The sequence below is a fragment of the Dendronephthya gigantea genome, unplaced genomic scaffold (genome assembly GCF_004324835.1).
Source record: "Dendronephthya gigantea isolate DGI-Jeju-01 unplaced genomic scaffold, DenGig_1.0 000049F, whole genome shotgun sequence".
NCBI lineage: Eukaryota > Metazoa > Cnidaria > Anthozoa > Malacalcyonacea > Nephtheidae > Dendronephthya > Dendronephthya gigantea.
Window position 1 is genome coordinate 32,647 of NW_021163059.1, and position 22,006 is coordinate 54,652.

General features: G+C 38.0%; 2 protein-coding genes across 2 annotated transcripts; both read right to left on the reverse strand.

Annotated features, from left to right (window-relative positions):
- Window positions 1–2,527, reverse strand: LOC114528308. Its single transcript, XM_028549939.1, has 5 exons — window positions 1,848–2,527; window positions 1,456–1,754; window positions 1,090–1,381; window positions 452–1,023; window positions 1–380 (listed from the first exon to the last, which is right to left on the reverse strand). Exons 1-5 carry the CDS (start codon window positions 2,525–2,527, stop codon window positions 1–3), a joined length of 2,223 nt encoding a protein of 740 aa, XP_028405740.1.
- Window positions 2,528–12,731: 10,204 nt separating this feature from the next.
- LOC114528309 lies at window positions 12,732–15,867 on the reverse strand. The gene is made up of 6 exons (XM_028549940.1): window positions 15,176–15,867; window positions 14,538–14,920; window positions 14,218–14,438; window positions 13,647–13,844; window positions 13,266–13,455; window positions 12,732–13,154 (listed from the first exon to the last, which is right to left on the reverse strand). The coding sequence occupies exons 1-6, from the start codon at window positions 15,865–15,867 to the stop codon at window positions 12,847–12,849; spliced, it is 1,992 nt and encodes a 663-aa protein (XP_028405741.1). The 3' UTR covers window positions 12,732–12,846.
- Window positions 15,868–22,006: the final 6,139 nt, after the last annotated feature.

Below are 22,006 nucleotides of genomic sequence, written 5' to 3' on the forward strand. Positions count from 1 at the left end.
TCAAAATTTATTTTTTGCCTTGCCGTACAATCCAGGGTAATTCCTCGTATCTTTGTCTCGATCTTGTTCGTACTGGTACGATATGAACGTCGTAATATGCTCTCCTTTCAATTCGTCTGTCAATTCACTGAGGTATGGACCCAACGAAGGTTCAAGTGCATCAGGTTTGCTTACGAATATCACCGAATCCGTGTCGTAATACAAGGCTCGTTCTTGTAACATGTCCAACAGATCGTACAATTTGAGCGGTCGTAAAGGCGGCGATGACGACGTTGGTCCTAGAATTCGGGGCATCTCGTCCGAGCTCAAGTAATCATAATACACTTGCGGATCCTTGATCAATTCCGTTTTAGTCATGTTGGTTCGTTGCGCGAATTTGCCTAGAACAAGAAACACTTTATAAGTGCATGTCACTCTATACTTTTTTAACAAATTCTCATGTACCACTCACCCCAAAACGAGTTTAACATCAACTTTGCCAGCGCACGCAAACCAGGGTTGTACTCGATTTTACCAGGATCCAATTGAATTCCTTGATGTTCCAAGTACTCTGCGACGTATCGTTGTTTCTGCTCTTCCGTCACACACTCCTTGGGATACCCACTTGCCTCTTGCTTAATCTTTAGGAACGTGTAGATGTAGTCCTTGAACAATTCGTCTGAGGTCTCGGACCAATGCCATACTTCGTGCAGCTGCAGGATACGGTACCCTTTCTCCAACGCTTTTTGCAATTCCACGTGGCACCACGTTCCACGAATCGCTCTTTCGTCGTCGGTATGGGCACAAGGAGTCTGCTGACACGTGTCTGCACACGTCTTGCACAAGGGAAACATCAACTTGTCTTGGGTACGGTAAGAAAGAACGGGATGGAAAAGACCCCGCGGTGGAAGCACGGTGCATTTAATCAAGCCAAAGTAATTGGAGACGTCTTGATCGAAATTCTCCCTAATGATTCGAGGATGGCCAACAACCGTTCGCATCATCGCATTACAAAAAGGATATAATGAAGTGTAATCTAAATATCTGTAGGAAAGAACAATTAGGTTTCACTCTACACGGGAACATCATCTTATGCTTTTTTACCATTACCTGATCTTCTCATCTTCTTCACATTTGTGGAATAATTGGGCGGCGTTGGTTCTACCACCAAAGAAGGCGTCGCGAGGTTGCAAAGGGTCAATCACTTCGTAATGATCAAAGTACCGTTTCATCTCTTCATTACGTCCCAATTCTCGTTTGATATCGCATTCCCATTCCTGAACCACGGTGTACCCCTTGTTCTCAAGGTAGTTGACTTTCTCCACCGTGGCCTGATGCAAATCGTGCATCGATTTTCCATTCACGGGATTGACGGTATCTCGGGCATAACACTTCAAACATCCTACAATTAAAAAACGTTCTCATAGAATTGACCCGGTCAAAAACGTGTCCTAATAAGGTTATCCCTCATCTTACCGTGCCAAAAGCATCCATGAATCTCGTAAGCCGTACTCGTTTCCAGGTCGTAACCGTCCAACAAATACTTATCCACACGTTTCTCGCCAGCATTACGAGCATGCTGGATGTATGCCTCATTCTTTTCGGAGTAATAGGGTAACCATTTCAAGGCCAGAATGGAATGTTTGTCTTTGGGATGATAGCCGTGTGGTGGAATGATGGCAATCGTGTCTTCCTTGAGGAAATTGGTTCGGTACACAAGATTACACGCGGATGCAATGGTCAAACACTGGTCGAACGGATCAATGTTCGTTATACTACGGAACAGTTTGCGAAATTCGAGACAACTTCAACGAAGAATGTCGACATCCGATCAACAGTATGCCACTATCTCTCGTTGAAAATCAAACACGTAATTATTCTCTTTCAGGTTGTTGTGCCATGTCATAAATGCTTTCTCGCCGTCCGGACTCATACCGTCGGGATTGTTGTAGGAACTGGGAAGTATAGGGCCGATGTAGTGCTCGTTTTCTTTCTTGTTGAAGAAATGTGGGAAATACCCTTTTGCCAGTTCGTTCAGGCCAAAGGTTTTCGGAAAAGCAGCAAGCGGCATCGGTAAAAAGTTCAACGAATCGATGAATTTCATGTTGAAGACGGGAACCTCTAACGTGAGTATCTTTGCCCCACGCGTAATCACTTCAGGAACGATACCGTTCTTGTGCAGGTACTTTTGAATAAAGTATCCATCATAACCCTGGAAATTATGCGCCATCACGATACAGTTTGCGTGTTCGTTCGTAAAGAGCCACTCGCAAAACTCGTCTCTCGTCTTATCTCCTTGAAATACCCATTCGTCCCCCGCCTCGTTGTGTACGATACACAAATTGGGTTCATGCGTCTCGTTTTCTTGACGGCATTCGAAATCGAAAAAGAGGAGTTGATTGTATGCACTCTCAGATGAATCGTTATCATCATCGGCATCGAGCAAACCCGTATCGTCGTCGTCCTCTTTACTCGATCTCTTCACAGGTTGCATGTAACATTGATGATCTTCAGGGGGCACGTACAATCGACACGTCGAGCACCGCATCTTGCCGCAGTGATGGTTCTCTAACTTACCCCGTGTAACAACAAGCCTACAATGAAGACATTTCACCAAAGACTCACAAATCGATCTCGCGTCTCCTATATTTTGTTTATGCCTATCGAAACATGCCTGACTTTTGAAAAGACGCATACAGCTCGCACACAGAAGCCACAACACAATAGGGCAAGTTTGAGAATAACACAATTTACACGCCCCAGGACAACAATGATCGAAATTCTTATCGTACCCTTTTTTACACGTATGACAATACTTTTTGCGAGCAAGAAAAGCCGGCATGCTCATAATCAAATCGTAATGGTTGTCGTGCAAAACAATAAATGATTTTCTCCTTATCCGGATCCGAATATATGACGGCATCTTGATGGTTTTTGGAAATAATGTTGATCTGATACTCAGATAAATACACTTGAAATTGTTTTACTTCTTCCAAACCGCACGGTCCTAGCGAAACATTGGCCTTTCGATGTAATTCACCTGCTAAACGCGTTTGCAACGGTCGGCGACTGTCCACGACACTCTTAAACCTATCGTTTTCAATTCTCGCAATCGAAACAACCAAAGCTCGTGCCAAACAGAGATCATCCTCGTTTTGTATACGAATTATCGAGCGTTTTTTGGTCAAATGTTTTTCCAAATTAATTTCAGAACGTTTTGAACCCGTGCCACCGTTTGGCATTTCAACATGAATTAAATTGATCGTCACCGTATCGTTAAAGCGAAAATCCTCATTGGATTGTAAAACACGTTCAACATGAGACAAAATACGCTCAGTGGTAAGATGAGAAAGAGGCATGAAAGGAAGAGAAATGGGGTTTTCGAGTTGAGGCGAATGCATCACAAAACGGACCTGATCGTGCTCGGGAATGTCACTTGTAATCGCCTGCAATAGTCTTTCGAATATTTCATGAAGCCGATTATGATACTCGGACAATTCAAAATCGGCAAGCGTGTTCGTGAATCGTATGATGTAATCAATTCCCGTGGTCTTAAACTTTTTGACCTTCACTTGCTTCGTGCCCTCTACAGTAAAATAACGATTCTCGCTAACCTGTTCGGACGTACTCGCACCGTCGTTTACCTCATCATTCGTTCTTTTTTCTCCACGGCCATGCTGCTGTTGTCGTGTCGACAGTTCGTCTCGATTCACCTCAATATCCTTGCACGCTTGCCATAGCCATTCATCATCGTTCCAATCATTTAAAAACTCTTGAATTCGTTCAAAAGTCCATGAATCCATAAGATTCGCCGTCAACTCTTGTCGTTCGGACATTACAATCTCGATCTTTCTCTCGCATACTAAACGTTGCTCATGCTCGTTCAAAACATATAAATTCTCCAATGCTATTAACTCGTCCACGGTTTGACATTCGATAATTTTTCGTACAATATCCATCCTCACAATCCTAAGCGTTTTTACTCGTAAAATGAACACAAAGTAAAACAATACTCACATTTTATAGATTTTGCCCACGGACGCACACGCCATCGCGTGGTAATCACGCCCATTAAACAAGCGTGGAAACGCATAGTTAATTTTCGCGCCTTTTTCAATTGAAAGGCCTCTTCACAATTGAAAGCATAAGCAAAAGTTGAACTAAATCACATTTTTTACATCCTACGAGAGAAGCAAAAAAAGAATGAACACAAAACCGACATATAAAGAGCGGGAGGCCTTAAGAAGCAAACGGAACAGAAAAAGGAAAGAGGTCCATCCATCATCGTTGAATTTGAAAGAGAAAAGACAGAAAGAGAGCAGCGACGACATGGGAAATTATAGCGCCGCTGTGGCAAATAATGCACAAGAACCCGTCGCGCCCGCGCCCGAAAGCCTGGACGACAGCCTTTTTCTAGAAGGACTATTAAACAATATAGACACCCCATTACTTGCCGGGGAATTGCTCGAGGAGCTTTCTTTTATCGACGAATTCCTCGATGAGATAAACAATTGACACAAAAATTTAATTTGAACAATATATTTTTTCCTTTGTTAATATATATAAATTGAAATTGTAATGTTAATATATATGAATTGAAATTGTAATGTTAATAGTAATGAGAAATGTACATATAAACAACTTTTTTAAAAAATGTCAATAATATTGTTCCCTTTTATCGCTTTCGCTGAACTTTGCATTTTGTCTCTGAACGTCTGTTTTTATACCAATTCGTCACCTCCTCTCTCGTCAACTTCAATTGCACGGCCAAACGATTTCGTGTCACTTCCAATACACAAATAACCACAAACACTGCCCAAAAGTGGAAATTGAAGCGTACGGTTTCTGGTTAGAAAAAAACTTTGCATTGAACAACAAATCAAACATTTAAACTAGTTAGAAACGTTTTGCTTACCTTTTATGAACACTTGTTCACAAAACAACTTTCATTGAAGGACGTACAACCGAAATCTTTGTCTCTCGCCACAATTTATTCGAAGATGGTATGGAGGAAATATTAGAAGATGCCACGGAGACCAGTGACCGGAGTTTTCCGTTAGAAGTCACATTTACCGGGGAAAATGCTCGCGATTTTGGAGGACCGCGACGAGAATTTTTATCTTTAATGCTAAGGGCCATTAAAGAAAAATTATGCGTGGAAGAGACTGGGGAAGAAGGAGGTGGATTTGTTTTCCACGAAAACTTAACAGCTCAAACCAATCGGTTTTATACAGGAGCTGGCATTATTTTTGGTATGTAATTTAACTTGCATATATTGTGACCAATCCATACATCATTATAACATTGTTTTATTACTAATTTATGTACATTTCATTATAGGTTACAGTTTACTTCAAGGAGGTCCACTACCTTGCTTTCTATCAGAAAAACAATTGAAGGCATTGTTTTTAACAAATGCAGATAGAAAAGCCATTGAACAACAATTTTTGGAGGGGTTAACAACTTTCGGCTTAACACAGGTTAGTAATATTTATTTGGTGACACTTAATGAGAATGTAGCTATGTAAATCGGTCGTTGATCCACAATGTACTAACCAATTTGTTACATTTTATAGTTGATACAGAGACGACCTGAAATGTTGTCTCTTCTGCGGTCATCTGCAAACATGCCACCGACGTATCCAAAATTGGCTAAATTGTTGAAACCTACGCTTAGTGAACCGGGATCGAACAGAAGGGTACAAAAGGACAAATCCTACAGATATTTTTTAAAATATCTAAAGGAAGTTGCAGGTATGGTAAAATTCTAATTCCATTCTTTACAATTCCTTTGGAATAAAGGTCTGTTCAAATGATCCAATTTTGCCGCGTTATATTTTTGCTTTACTCTGAATAAAATTCGAACAAGCGGCCCCGTTGCACCACTGGAATTGAGCCGTCAATCGAGTTCATCATTGCAGATTCCCCATTTCCTATTGCAAACACGTGCATAAACAAACTGAGTTTGGTAATAGGTGAAACATTGCCAACGGACCAAGAAAGAATGTTTGAAATTTTTTACTTAGCCTTTGCTAATACGCATTTTGGCCTGGTGTGATGAACCATAGTTTATATAACCTATTCAGGTTAAAGGCAAAATAGCTTTTCTGAGTTTGTTTACAGTTCAATGTTCTATTCAGCCTCGTCATTGTTGACTAAAGTCTGTAAAGTTCGTACAGCATGCAAGTATGGTTGCATGCTCCACATGTCATCCTGCTGTATCGCTTGCGTATTTTGCCTGAATATTGCTAATGTCGCCTCGTCCAAAGGACACATCGTTTCCGGGACAACTACACCGTCAGGTTGATCTGTTTCGTCTGGAAGCGCTCCTTCAGTATCAAACCCATAAGATATAATTTCTCTCTATAACGAAAAAAGACGGATTCAATCGTCACAGATTCCATGCTGAAAAATTGTTGCATATACAAATGTTTGACCTTTTATGTTCACGCAATAATGCATAATTTGCTTGGGGTTTTTGGAGTGTTAGCATAAACATTTGGAAGACATTCCATATTGCTAACCAATACATTTTTCACGGTATATCTTGGGTTTAGTGTTAATAACTGCTGTATGCTATCATTGCATTTCATTTCACGTACATTGTTTATATCTTGGCACGTTGTTACATCATATCTGTATACTTATATACATGGCTAAAAACCTTATCCTTTCTAAGATTATATTCCTGAAAGTTTCTTCGAATATCAGCCATGACTATGACTGTATTTTATTATTCACGTCAAGTGATTTGTTAAGTTATATTATTCCTCACCTCGTTTAAATTCTCGAAATATTCATTTGGTATCACACTATCCTCCCTTCCAATTTGTTGCATTCCCATAATGAACAGTTGAAGTGGTGTCTTGTTTCCAGCTGTTCGCAATTTATGGTTAATCCAAGAGTCACAAAATTTACCCAACATTATGTTAATGAGGGGCTTATACAATTCATGAAGACAAAACAAGTGATCTTCATTATCTGGATCCAAAATGCCATCTGCCTCCATACTCATAAAAAGGTCGTAGAAAACTGAGAGAACAGTCTGATAAACACCTCGCCAAAGCCTTTCTATCCGGGAATTGTGCACACTTCGGCCTGTTTCGATTTTGAATTCAAAAAAATAAGAAAGTGGAAGCACGGGGACGTGCAAGAAAACATTCGAAAGAACACGGGACATTTTTGAAAAGGGTCTTCAAACATTATACTATAAATATGTGAAACTAATCCATTTTTTCTGCTCAACGGAACTACAGCTAGGAAAGGCTCACGAAAATTGTGAGTAACTGATTTATTCATTCAAAGTTTACATATATATCATGTATTTATCAAGTAATTGGGGATGTATTTTTGTTGTAGTTGACTTCATTATTTATTCATCTGTGTAATGTCTTCATGATGGCACAAGAATAAAAATAAGTACAAAAAATAAGTGGCCTAAATCCTCTGGGAAGTCCAATAAGGTAGTGCTTCGAATCGAAAGTGCGAAACACGGCCTGTAATGTAGCTTCCTCGTCCAGGTCCTCTAGCCTGATGGGCAAAGCATGAATCGCGCAACATCTCTGTTTTCCACACCCATATCGCCGCGCACACGTGATGGCGAACCCCAACTAGAAACAGCCTTTTTGAATAAATCCAGAACTGTTGCTGATTTATTATTTGTGTTACAACCAAGGTATACCACCACTCTACTGAATCCATCTATACACCCATGCACGACAAATCGCCACCTTAATTTGACCATAAATTACAATTGAACGAAGTTTTACAGAAACTATTCTCTTAAGAGATACGACCTAACAAACCTTATAAGTTTATGGTTCCTGTCCATGTGCCAAAGTGCAAGTGGTGAATGGACATTATACACACGTCTTCGTATGGCATTAAGTGAACGGAGTCTTCTCCCAACAGGATCAACACGTTTTAGCGAGTCATGGAGCCTTCGTCTCTGAACTCGAATCCCCTGAGATATTAGCTCTCCTTCAATAGTTTTCGTACCTGAGAATATTTTTTTAAAAAATTACACTAGTCCACACTACAATATAAGGATATTTCGCATGATCAATTCATGTGTTACTGTACATAATATTGCCTAATGGTACCTGATCTTGGAAATAGTGCAACCGCACGCTCCACATAGGCATCCAGGAATTCATCATCTATAGCACTGTAACGATCTCTGTTGGTCATGTTGTATTCTGAAAATCTGTTTTCAATCGTCCGTAAGCTAACACCAAGCATTTGCGCCATATCACCTTGGGTAAACCCATTTGCTGAGTGTAACAGAAGGACATAAAGCACAGCTTTTCAAAACCAGAGTTACCTGATTTTTTTTGAAAATATATACATACATATATACATATATACATATATACATACATATATTAAAGTATACTATTTGTGTAACTCAAGTTTTCAAAATTGGTGCATGCATAAAATTTGTATGGTTGAATTTGACTAATTAGATGCATAGATAGGTAGATAGATAGCCAGTAAGATATTTTATTATAGGAAGTTAGAATTTAGGCCTATTCTAACCTTGAAAAAATTCCAACTGCTCCTCTGAGATACAAAACCGTGGCCTTCCTCGCCTGCCATTTACTTGTTGGGGTGCTTCATATGAAAAATAATCCTGGCTTATTGTCACATCTTTCTTTACCAAATTTTTTGCTTGGTTAATAAGATCAACAATGTCTATGCTTATGCCATCGGTTGTCATTGCTTGTTCAGCAAGTACTTCCAAACGTCTCAAACAAATTTCACAATTTTCTTCATAATTACTTGTAAGCATAGCTGAAATTTCTCCAAGACTGTCAATTAACAACCTCACAAATGCCTCAGTCATGATCACCCTTCACACCTGAACAAGAAAAGCCAACATGGAAAATCAAGCAGCCCAATTCCAAGGCTCTAAGCTCCTAACCCTGGTATGGTGTACATCAAAGTAAATGAGTAAGTTTTGGGTTATTACATTAATAACGACCAAGTGTAGGAACTGGCGACCTAGATTGAATGTTAATCAAGCAGAAATTCCTTGAGCTTCATTTGCATATAATGCGCGTATAATGCGTTTAAGATACTAGCTATCTCATCGAATCAACAACGAGCATAGATAATTGAAAAGTCGTTTGTAGGGAACTAATGCAATACAAGAAAAAGAAACAATTAAACAAAAATACATACCGATTAGAGATGATATCTTCTTGTCTTCTTGAAAGGAAGAAAAAACCATGTGCAAAGTTTGCGGGCGCCTCATAGTTGAATACTTGGTGTTGTACAAACTCCAGTTCAGCGCGTTGAACGTGCTATTTCAAGTTAGGCTATTTCACGTTAGCCTATTTCACAACAGGCTATTTCACATTACGCTGTTTCACATTAGGCTGTTTCAAATTAGCCTATTTCACAACAGGCTATTTCACATTACGCTATTTCACATTATGCTGTTTCACATAACGCTGTTTCACATTAGGCTGTTTCAAATTAGGCTATTTCAAGTTAGGCTATTTCACGTTAGCCTATTTCACAACAGGCTATTTCACATTAGGCTGTTTGAAATTTGGCAATTTCACATTAGGCTGTTTCAAATTAGGCTATTTCACGTAAAGCTATTTCGCATTAGGTTATTTCACATTAAGCTATTTTTAAATAAGCTATTTTGAACTACAAGCTATTTTGGACCAAGCGATTTCACGTTTTTAGTTGTTCTATTTTTCTGCTTTACTTGATCTGTTTAAAATGAAGCTGTGCTATTAACACTTTTGCTGTGCGATTTTAACCACCAAGATCGAGCAATCGAACGTTTGGTTAAGCCAGTTGCATTGTTGTTGATATATTTCACTTTTTGCTGCTTCATTTTACAACTATAGTATTTTTGGTGGTAACGGCCGCCCATAAAATCTGCCTAAATAGATCAAATCTGCCTAAATAGAACAACTGAGCATTTCATGATTTCAATAAACAAACTCAAAAAACCACTTGCATTGCATTATGATAATGACAAAATAGCAAAATTTACAAAATTATTTCATTTGTAATTTCAGAATTTTACCAAAATTAAAGTCCATAAATTCCAGATAGACTTGATAGAACTTGTTGTTCAGACTTGCCAGAATTGCATCATGAGTATTTGTGGGATCTTCAAATGCAACAGTTGTAAAGTAGAGCTTTAAGGCATCATACTGCTCGAGGATTCTTTTTACACAAGCTTTCATGGATAACCATCGTGTATAACCTAGAGTTTAACAAACAAAAGTGAAAATTGAAGCTAGTTTAATCCTTTATTTTAAACTGAATTGAATTTTGTAATGTTTATTCATTATTTGAAACTTTTACTGCAACATTACCTGGGCGCAAAATTTTCAGCTCGTCTAAATCAAGAAACTGTTGGAACTCTTTAAATACTTCACTTCTTTTACTTGACATGCTGAAATGTGAAAATATGTTCCTGCAAAGGTCTTCAACGTTTTTAGGAAAAACTTTTGATGCATGGGAACTGCCCAGATGAATCAAATGACTGCTGCATTTGATTGGAATTATCCATGGATGATCTTTTATTAGCATCTGGGAAACTGAATGATTGGCGCCAAACATGACATTGCACGTATCTGAACAGAAGCCAACAACGTTCTTCGTAGGAATGCCTCTTTCTTTTAAGCTGTCCAGTAATGCCTTGTAGATGGTGTCTGCAGTTCCATCTGAGAGTGGAATAAGATCGATTAGAATGATTTCAAGTTTAAATGTTTCTTCATTAAAATAGACCGCAAGTATGGCGAGTTGAGACGTTGTTGATTTATCCGTGGTTTCGTCGATAATCAATGAGAATTTGTTGTTTTTAGGCTTAAAAACACAATCTTTAATGGCATGAAGTACTTGCCGAATTATATTGGTGGCCTTTTGTTTCCCCAGCTTAACTTCACGAAGAGCTAGATCAGAAGGGAAAAGGTTTCGTAGCAGGGGTACAAGATCTTCCACAATGCTGATTGGAAGATTTTTTTCGGTTATGAATGAACAAATTTTGATCTCGATCCTTGCTGGATTTGGACGTGTTTCAAACACAGTAGAGGTTATTGGTGCGTTTACTTGCTCTTTAATTTTACACAAGTCCTTGTGTTTTTTGTTCTCCATATGCCGTTTTAATGCGGTTTTGGCGCAGGATAGTACGGTGGCCCCTATGTGCAATACACAAACCAAAGTCACAATTCAAAACAAAATGTTCAGTACACAAATCAAAATAAAAGTTCACGTAGAGAAGTTTCAGTGCGCGACAAATTTGAGAAATACACAACAAAATATCTCGAAACACATTGCAAAATTTTGTACGAAACGTGAATACAAAACTCGATACGCGACAAAGATTGCTCTCAGTACAAAACAAAATGTTGCATCGGGGACTTTTAGGGATCATCTGGGATATTGACATATTTCCCATGTTATACCTGTATATCTAAGAGGTAACATGTAACAAAGTTCTACTGGTTCACTGTTTGTCCAATGTGGTACTCGCCAATTGGCGCGTAAACACAAACAATAACCAAATATTTCTGTATTATTCTAGAAGAATGGACCAAATTCCAACTGAAATTTCCACATGTGAGGAGCTTATAAAACGCTATTTCAAGCAGGGATATAACTATGAGAAAATCCTACTGTTTTTATCGAAATATCATGGCATTAGAATGTCTTTAAGAACATTGAACACAAAACTTCGTGACCTTGATCTGAAAAGGAGAAACATTGAATACGATATAGATCAAGTTCGCCGTCGTATTCAGCAAGAACTCAACGGTCCTGGTTGTTCTGGTGGGTACCGTGCTGTTTGGCACACATTAAAAATGGAAGGTATCCAGGTTCCAAGAGAAGTTGTTCATAAAGTTCTCAAGGAACTCGACCCTGAAGGTGTGTCGGAACAAAGATCTAAGACCCTTCGTCCTCGAATTTATCAAACGCCAGGTCCTAATCATTCATGGCATGCCGATGGATATGATAAATTGAAACTATACTGTTTCCCTGTGCACGGATGCATAGATGGTTACAGTCGTAAAGTACTGTGGTTAAAGGTTTGCAGAACAAACAATGACCCAGCCATCATTGGACACCACTTTCTAACTGCTGTTAAGGAATATGGGGGTTGTCCAACTATACTAAGAACTGATAATGGCACAGAAAATGGTATTATGGCTGCTATGCAGTCATACTTTCGAAGCAATGGAGATGATGAGCATGCTGGTATGAAAGCACACAGATACGGTACATCACCATCAAATCAAAGCATCGAATGTTGGTGGTCGTATTTACGTAAAAACCGCTCAAATTGGTGGACAAATTTTTTCAAAGATCTTGTTGAAGCTGGTCATCTTAGTTTATCCAATCAATTACAGAAAGAATGCTTGTGGTATTGCTTTCATGAACTTGTACAAGAAGACCTAACTTCTGTACAACAGCACTGGAATTCTCATTATATTCGCAAATCAAGATTTGATACTATTTCGGGCAGACCAGATGAGCTATACTTTCTTCCTGAATGCTCAGTTAGTAGAAATTACATACAGCCTGTTACAGATGAACAATTTACTGATATGTCTCAGTATTGTCATGATTATAATGAAGAGAACTGTTATCAGGAATACTTTAATGAGATTTTCCAGCAACTTCATTTGGACAAGCCAACAAGCTGGAGACACTCTTTGGATCTATACCACAGGTTATGTGAAATTGCTGAAGGCTACAGTCTACCAAAGGGTGATAAGGGCTTGGCTTGAACTTGCCCTTGTGGTGTGAATTGAAAGCAATTAAAAATTACAATGGCTGCGCTGCAAAAACTCAAAAAATCTTATAACATGGTATAAACTTTTCTTTCTACTATAAATTTTACAATTTGCTGAAAATACCTCCATTCATTAATGCTGTAAGGAGGTCGTGAAATAAGTTACCATTAGTTGTTTTACCATTCACATATAAATATAGTACATTTGAGCATGTTTGTGCACTTGGAATGGTCTTTCCCTCATCATGTACAAAACTTATCATTGGTTTTGGATCAAAACCAATAGATGGTGTGTTGGCTGCCCCTGTCACAAAGAGTAGCATGTGACCTGGTGTTAACAGAGGAATGAAACTTTTCTCTTGTTCTGTTAATTTTATATCACTGTCTTCTAAGCACTCTTGCAAAGTACCATCTAAAATTGACAAAAATGTACAATTACATTTCACATAATTTTCACTGATATATATTTGTTCTTACATACAAGTAATAATGGCAATACATGTAAATATTCAAATTTATTGACCTTCAATTGATTTTAAAAAGGCAATGAATTTTGTCATCACTATTTCTTCTTTAATTCGTCGCTGGTTTCCTTGGGGTGAAAATGCTGGTTTCAATGTTTTGATCACCTGTTGAACATTCACATTGCCATGTTTCATGCAAGAAAATAGATGATGAGCCATCCCTTTGTGGTTTCTGACAAAATCTAATACCTGGGAAGAAAAGGTTCTCATTTTAATTTAACATAGAGAAGCATAACTTGTTACATACTGTTCGTGGCTGACATAAGAAGCATGCTTTTCGCCTTCATTTATTGGGCTAATTAGAATTAAGTATTTGAAGTCTTAGGTGATTAACAAGTACTGCAGTAACTAGTTAAAAAAAATAAAACATGTTTTCAAACCCCATAATATGAAAGGCCTTGGATAAATTGATCCAGCATGGATTTACATCTGATGATCACAAAGTACTTGGTGATTTCATTAACCAATGTTGGTATTTCATTGAGGTTAACATTCAAAGGCAGCCCATCAATATCTAGTTTCCACTCGCATGCATTCCAACAGTTGTTGACATCCAGTTGGGTTTTTGCCTCTTGTAACTAAAATGTGAAGTGTATGTAACTTCAGGAGTGGTAAAGTGTTGTGCCCAAGAATATAGTATTGGGTCTATCAGTGGCATGGTACTATATTGGTAGATGTTTGTGGTTATTGGTACTGGGCATTACAATTGGGGGAGGGTGTGACCATTTCCAGAACACTGAATTTCAGTTAAAATGATAAAAATATATTGGTATCAAACAGACTATCAATATCACCTACACTTTTCCATTAAAGTCAAACTTGATCCCCATTACTACCCCAATACTCAATAATAATTAGGAATACTTTCTTTTCTTATAATGCTCTTGAAAAAGGACCTGAAATTGCTGGTCAAAAAGCTATAGTGTACCAACAGCCAATGCTTGTGCTTACCTGTTTTAAAGACTTTTGTACAGTTGCATCTGGTACCTCATCAATGTTCGGAGAGGCATTGTCGAATCCACCCTGAATGTATTGGCATAAACTGGGGCTAAAAATACGTGGTAGCTCTCCTCCCTGAACAATCATTGTTGCCAGCATTCTCCCCACCACTGAAAATGCATCACTTTGCAGAGCTTTGAAACTGGGCCTAATAACATGCCCTTCTGAAGTATCTAAAATGAAATTAATTTTAAAAAGATATAATAATACAGTACCAATATGAAAGTCAAGAAAAACAAGTGGTCAATGCTGGTTGCATTTCATGTACATACTGAACAATGTGCCACTTTCTTTTGACATTGCTCCAAGTAGTAAGTGGGAAAATTCACGACGAGGACCACCATGGTCAACTGCGTCTTCCTGGCCTTCAAATGTTGCAAAGGTTACTTGCAACATACCACTTCTTTTCAGGAAACTTTTTCGTATGAAATAGGGGTTTGCTGTCTCCCAGATGCTTAGTCTGCTAACCACAATACTTCGTGTATCGCCTTGAACCATCTTTGTAGCATGTTCCTTGATCAGCAAGACAACACTCTCATCTTCAAGGCCATTTGGGTTTTCACATGCCACTGTTTCTTCCTCATCATGTCCAAGTTCAAGAATACTAGCATTTATTGCCTGTTGGACAGCACTGTTCTCATCCAAACCAACAGGTCTACAAAGATTCAATAACAAGTTATAAATTCATTAATAGACAGATTTAGATTGAAGATGCATATGTAAGAAAACATGGCAATTTTTAATGAAAATGGTGTGACCTGCCATGTGTTGGCTGTTGACATGCTATGGTATTTTCGCCTCATTTGACCTTAAGTCCACTTTGCCATAGCCCATAAGCCAAATTAATTAAGTTAAATGATCTTGCAATTATAATACCTTTAATTTCAATACAAAAAAGTGTGGTTCTTACAAAAAGTCAGCAACCTCATAAATCTGAATAATATCTGATTGGTCATTGGAAGATACAAGTCCAGCAGATTTTTCAGCAGAGGTACTATGTTGAGGCTCCTGCAACAAGGTGGTGGTAGTGCAATCATCCACATAACTGTCCTCAGAATCATGTAACACCCTCTCAATCTCTTCTTCTTCCTCAGTCAACCAATTTGTTATTGGGTTCATGGTGTCATTTTCTGGTCTTTTTTCTGACACAGGACAAAGGTAGAGATATATTCTGCTATAGCTCTTGCCAAGACCTTCTTTGTATTTTCTCAGCAAAAATTCGTCTGAGCTGCCAGGTATCTTTCTTGCCAATTTCCCATCTTGAAATGCAAGGACATAACCACGATCTCTTGAAAACGTCCTGTCGTAATCCTCCCACTTCTTTAACACCTTTTCTCTTACCTCATCATAACCCATGTCTTTCGACAACTTCACAGGAAACGACTTACCGCGCTGGATTTTTAGCTCACCATAGTCATATTCCATCAAACCAATGTTAACGATCACTTCGTCTTTTCCTTTCGTCTCCCCCTGCCGGGCCTTTTTCTTATTTGGCTTAAAATGAGCTTGCCTTTCAGTTTCCTTCTGCTTCATGAACGCTGAAAATGACGGAGGGTTGCTACTAGATGAATCCTGTTTTCTTTTGTTGCTTTTTGCATTCATCGCACCAGCAGTTTCTGAATTTGTAACTTCGCCTTTCTTCGTTCCGCATGACGGACAGAACGCAAAGGTATCTTGTAATGCATAGCCACAAAAAGTCCTAAAAGTCCCCGATGCAACATTTTGTTTTGTACTAAGAGCAATCTTTGTCGCATATCGAGTTTTGTATTCACGTTTCGTACAAAATTTTGCAACGTGTTTCGAGATATTTTGTTGTGTATTTCTCAAATTTGTCGCGCACTGAAACTTTTCTACGTAAACTTTTATTTGTGTACTGAACATTTTGTTTTGAATTGTGACTTTGGTTTGTGTATTGCACATAGGGGCCACCGTAGGATACGGAGCAATTACATATCTTGCAGTAGGGTGCATCTCTTCGCCTTTCCAGCCAATGTTTGAACTGGGGTTCAGACAGCCATGAGTTCAAAAACTTTTGGTTGTACTTCTTCTTTTTAGTGACAGGTTTGTCCCTTGGTTCACCTTCGTTAAGAAGGTCCGAATCTGAGCCATCTGACTCATTGTTTATAGATCGCGAGATTCATGAGAATCATGAGATTTATTCATAAACACGCCTCATAGCCATTTGCTCTCATATTTTTTATCACTTTCAGATTTTTCGGTTTCCCGCTTTCAAATACGTAATATACTTCATGTAATGTTTTTGTTCCAAAATAATGTTTTATAAAAATTATTACCAATTAGTTAGCACATAAAAAAAAATTGTCGCTAAATCTGTAAATCATGTCAATTTATCGACAACTGCAAGTCTCTAAAAAGTTTTAAATATATCTCTACTGATAACTGATTTCTCTACTGTATATTTATCGTATGTAGACAGTAGACTTCCTTAGATTTCCTCAAACGTCCTTAGATTTCCTTGATTATTACACATCCTTGAAAATTCCTTCTAGGGTTCAAAATTTTTCTGAAAAAGGACATTTTCTTGAAAGTGGAAACGCTGTGATGATGATGGGGTTTGTATAAGTTTAATTTTTTGCTTGTATACATTTGTTGGTAGTGTAAAACTCTTTGAACTATATTATAGGGTGATACTAACTCTAACGTTATCGGGAGATACGTTAATTTTGCAGGAATTATACTTACTTGGTTAATTCACGATGTTTTTCTATGATGGGCTATGTACAAGTTTAATTTTTTGCTTGTATTTATTTGTTGGTTGTGCAAAACTCTTTGAACTATAATATACGGTGATACTAACTCTAACATTATCGGGAGATAGGTTAATTTTGCAGGAACTATACTGACTTGGTTAATTCACCGCGTTTTTCTATGATGGGCTTCGTGTAAGTTTAATTTTTTCTTGTATACATTTGTTGGTTGTGTAAAACTCTTTGAACTATATTATAGGGCGATACTAACTCTAACATTATCCAAAGATAGCTTAATTTTGCAGGAACTATACTAATTTGATTAACTCACCGTGTTTTTCTATGATGGGCTATGTATCAGTTTAATTTTTTGCTTGTATACATTTGTTGGTTGTGTAAAAGTTTTTGAACTTTTGAACTATATTATACGGTGATACTAACTCTAACATTATCGGGAGATAGGTTAATTTTGCAGGAACTATACTGATTTGGTTAATTCAGCGCGTTTTTCTATGATGGGGTTTGTATCAGTTTAATTTTTTGCTTGTATACATTTGTTGGTTGTGTAAAACTCTTTGAACTTTATTATAGGGTGATACTAACTCTAACATTATCGGGAGATAGGTTAATTTTGCAGGAACTATACTGATTTGGGTAATTCACCGCGTTTTTCTATGATGGGGTTTGTATATAAGTTTAATTTTTGCTTGTATACATTTGTTGGTTGTGTAAAACTCTTGGAACGATATTATAGGGTGATACTAACTCTAACATTATCGGGAGATAGGTTAGTTTTGCAGGAACTATACTGATTTGGTTAATTCAGCGCGTTTTTCTATGATGGGCTTCCTATAAGTTTAATTTTTTCTTGTATACATTTGTTGGTTGTGTAAAACTCTTTCAACTATATTATACGGTGATACTAACTCTATATAACATTGTCGGGAGATGGTTTATTCACCGCATTCGTTATAGCGCCAAATTCGTAGATGGTTTATTTACCGCAATTTGGTTAATTCACCATGATGGGCTATGTATAAGTTTATATTTTTGCTTGTATATACATTTCTTGGCTGTGTAAAACTCTTTGAACTATATTATACGGTGATACTTACTCTAACATTATCGGGAGATAGGTTAATTTTTTAGGAACTATACTGATTTGGTTGATTCACGGCGTTTTTCTATGATGGGCTATGTATAAGTTTAATTTTTTGCTTGTATTTATTTGTTGGTTGTGCAAAACTCTTTGAACTATAATATACGGTGATACTAACTCTAACATTATCGGGAGATAGGTTAATTTTGCAGGAACTATACTGATTTGGTTAATTCAGCGCGTTTTTCTATGATGGGGTTTGTATAAGTTTAATTTTTGCTTGTATACATTTGTTGGTTGTGTAAAACTCTTTGAACTATATTATAGGGTGATACTAACTCTAACATTATCGGGAGATAGGTTAGTTTTGCAGGAACTATACTGATTTGGTTAATTCAGCGCGTTTTTCTATGATGGGCTTCCTATAAGTTCAATTTTTTCTTGTATACATTTGTTGGTTGTGTAAGACTCTTTGAACTATATTATAGGGTGATACTAACTCTAAAGGCCTGTTTACACTTGCAATTTTTGCTGCGATTTTGGGTGCGATTTTTTCTGCTGACGTGATGGCGATACGAAAATTGAAAATGTAAACACCCTGCGATTTCAGTGCAATTTCAGTGCAATTCAAGTGCAAGAAGGTGCGATTTCGCTGCTTTCGTGTGCGGGAATTATTGAAACCAAAATAAAATTCATACGTGAAAACAGATAAAATTATGTTTAAGTATCATATCTCACTAAAATATGGATGAAAACGAATGTGAAATGGCTACTATTGCTACTACGGCTTTCATAAGCGTATTGCTTGCACATTCTCGGCGACAAAAACGCAGGAAAAGAAAGTTTTGGATCAAGCCATGGATTGCAAGCAGGGAGTTGGACGGGGCATTCCACAAATTAATGAAAGATCTGGAAAACAATGTCGATAGCTTAAAAAATTACCTAAGAATGAATCTCCCCGCATTTGAAGAGCTACTGGGGAAAATAGCGAAATACCTGCAAAAGAAAGATAGTGTATTTTGCAACTCAATAGGTCCCGCTGAACAGCTTGCTGTGACCCTTCGCTTTCTAGCAACAGGCGAATCATATACAAGTCTACAATATCAATTCCGAATAAATAAAGGTACTTTATCTATTATTATTCCCAAAGTTTGTAACACCATTGCCACATACTGTTCGGAGTATATTGAATGCCCAAGCACTGACGGAAAGTGGGAAGAGATTGCAGCTGAATTTTACCAGCGTTGGCAACTACCGAACTGCATCGGTGCAATTGATGGCAAGCATGTACGGATTGTTTATCCTCGGTGTTCTGGCTCTGATTACTACAATTACAAAGGCTTCTACAGCATTGTGCTCATGGCTGTTGTTGGCCCTTCATCGGAATTTATATACGCTGATGTGGGTTGCCAAGGACGCATCAGCAATGGCGGTGTACTGAGAAACACCAACTTCTTCAAAGCTTTAGAGGCGAACAGTTTGGGCATACCGAACGCTAAATCCCTTCCAACAGTCCCAGAAAATTGCGGCCACGAAGACGAGGATAGTTGCTGCAAAATACCGTATTATTTCGTCGGCGATGATGCATTCGCGTTGGCTCCAAATATGATGAAGCCATATCCCCAAAGAGGCTTGACAGAGGAACAACGTATCTTCAACTATCGTCTATCCCGAGCATGAAGAGTCAGTGAAAATGCATTTGGAATCATGAGTGCAAAATTTCGAGTGTTTCACACGACACTTAGTGTTAAGCCAGAGAATTCAGTTGTTATTGTCCACGCAGCTTTGCTGCTTCACAATTTTCTGCTGAGGAAATGTCCTTCGATCTACGCTCCCGTTGGATCTCTAGATTGCCCGAATGACCAAGGGGAAATCATAGACGGCAATTGGAGACAAAGCACAGGTCGTGCTTGTGTTTTTGCATCTTTCCCATCAACTGGTTGTAACCATCCCAAGAGTGCCAGCAAGATCAGGGATTGTTTGTCACAGTATGTGAATGGACCAGGACAAGTGCAGTGGCAATGGAAAACATTATTGCCATAATCAGATTTATAGATTTTTTTATTATTGACTGTTTTCAAAGGTTATAAACATTGAACTATTTGTGAAACACCATTGATTGAATGCCAGTTGTGTTGTAATTGTAAACTTACTGACGTTAGTTCGATTACTGAAAAGTGTTCTCGAATTATTATCCAATCATACTCCGTGCATTGTTGTTCTAATCATTTTGTTTACGCGTTTTGGCTTGTTTTTTTTCAAAAGGCTTCTCTATTGTAGTGTAGGTAGCAGACTGGAAGTACTACACATGTGCTTTATTTCTTTCTTGTCTGATTATACCAATTATAGATTCTGTATAGTTATTGCACATATATGGTGTGAAATAAGGGTTGGATATCGTGTTCACTACAACACTGAAGATATGAGTAGCCGGCGTTGATTATGATATCAATCAAAGACAAAGTGACAATCTCAGTGACACTGAAAGACAGCTGGTAAGAATATATTCATTGGATATACTTTTAATAAACGTTTTTAATAAAAATGACATATTATTGTAAAATTTTACAGTTAGTTAGCAATTAAAACATAAGTCTTTGACTTTCAGATGCCCAAGAAGCGGATGGCAGTTGATCCTGTCCGCCGAACTCAGCATTAAACAAAAGTTGCTGAATCTTTAGTTTCAGCAGTTCTTTAATACGTCGGTCTTCGATTTGCTTTAACGAATGTGCAACGTGCCTACCGAACGTTTCATCGGCGTCGAGTTCCTCTTTGTTCTTTCGTTTATTTCCGAGTTTGTCCAGCACAGTCAATGACTTTTGCAAAATAGTATTCTCCATGTTTTCTCGGACTTTGGCTTTCGACTTTGCCGACTTACAGGGGTCGTTTTGAGACTGTGTTAAAATGTCGAATGGCCTTGATATGGATATGTCGTCGTCTTCATCGTTCAACTCATTCGTGTCGTTTAATATATCCTCATTGCCATTGTCGTTTATATTTTCACCGGGTGCCAATGTAACTTCGCATGATGCTGGCTCGGATGCAACGACTGGAACGCCCGATGTTGGCTTTGTTTTAACCGGTGTTATACTGTCTCGCAAAAAATGCAGAGAATTATAGAATCGCCATGCTGGCTCGTAAACGCTGTTTGTTCCTGCACCACTTGCTACGGAAGCTCTTACTTTTCCCAACTCTTTGCCGTATTGTGTTCGCAAGTTCCTTATCTTAGCTTTAATATCTGCATCTTGAATGATAAAGAGAAAGACCGACAATTGGTTTTAATAAAGTTTAGAGACAAGATTTAAAACACTGGTGATCTTGAAAAAAGTTTTCCGCCATTTTTGTTGGCCAAAAACACTGTGCAGGAGTGGCACAGTCAAGTTTTGTCCAATTTTTTAGCAAAAATCGCAGGGAGGTGCGATAAATTTCGAGCAGGATCGAAAATATCGCACCTTCTTGCACTTGAATTGCACTGAAATCGCACTGAAATCACAGGGTGTTTACATTGGCGATTTCGTATCGCCATCACGTCAGCAGAAAAAATCGCACCCAAAATCACAGCAAAAATTGCAAGTGTAAACAGGCCTTAACATTATCCGGAGATAGCTTAATTTTGCAGGAACTATACTAATTTCGTTAATTCACTGCGTTTTTCTATGATGGGCTATGTATAAGTTTAATTTTTTGCTTGTATATATTTGTTGGTTGTGTAAAACTCTTTGAACTATATTATACGGTGATACTAACTCTAACATTATCGGGAGATAGGTTAATTTTGCAGGAACTATACTGATTTGGTTAATTGCACAGCGTTTTTCTATGATGGGCTATGTATAAGTGTAATTTTTTGCTCGTATACATTTGTTGGTTGTGTAAAACTCTTTGAACTATATTATACGGTGATAGTAACTCTAACATTATCAGGAAATAGGTT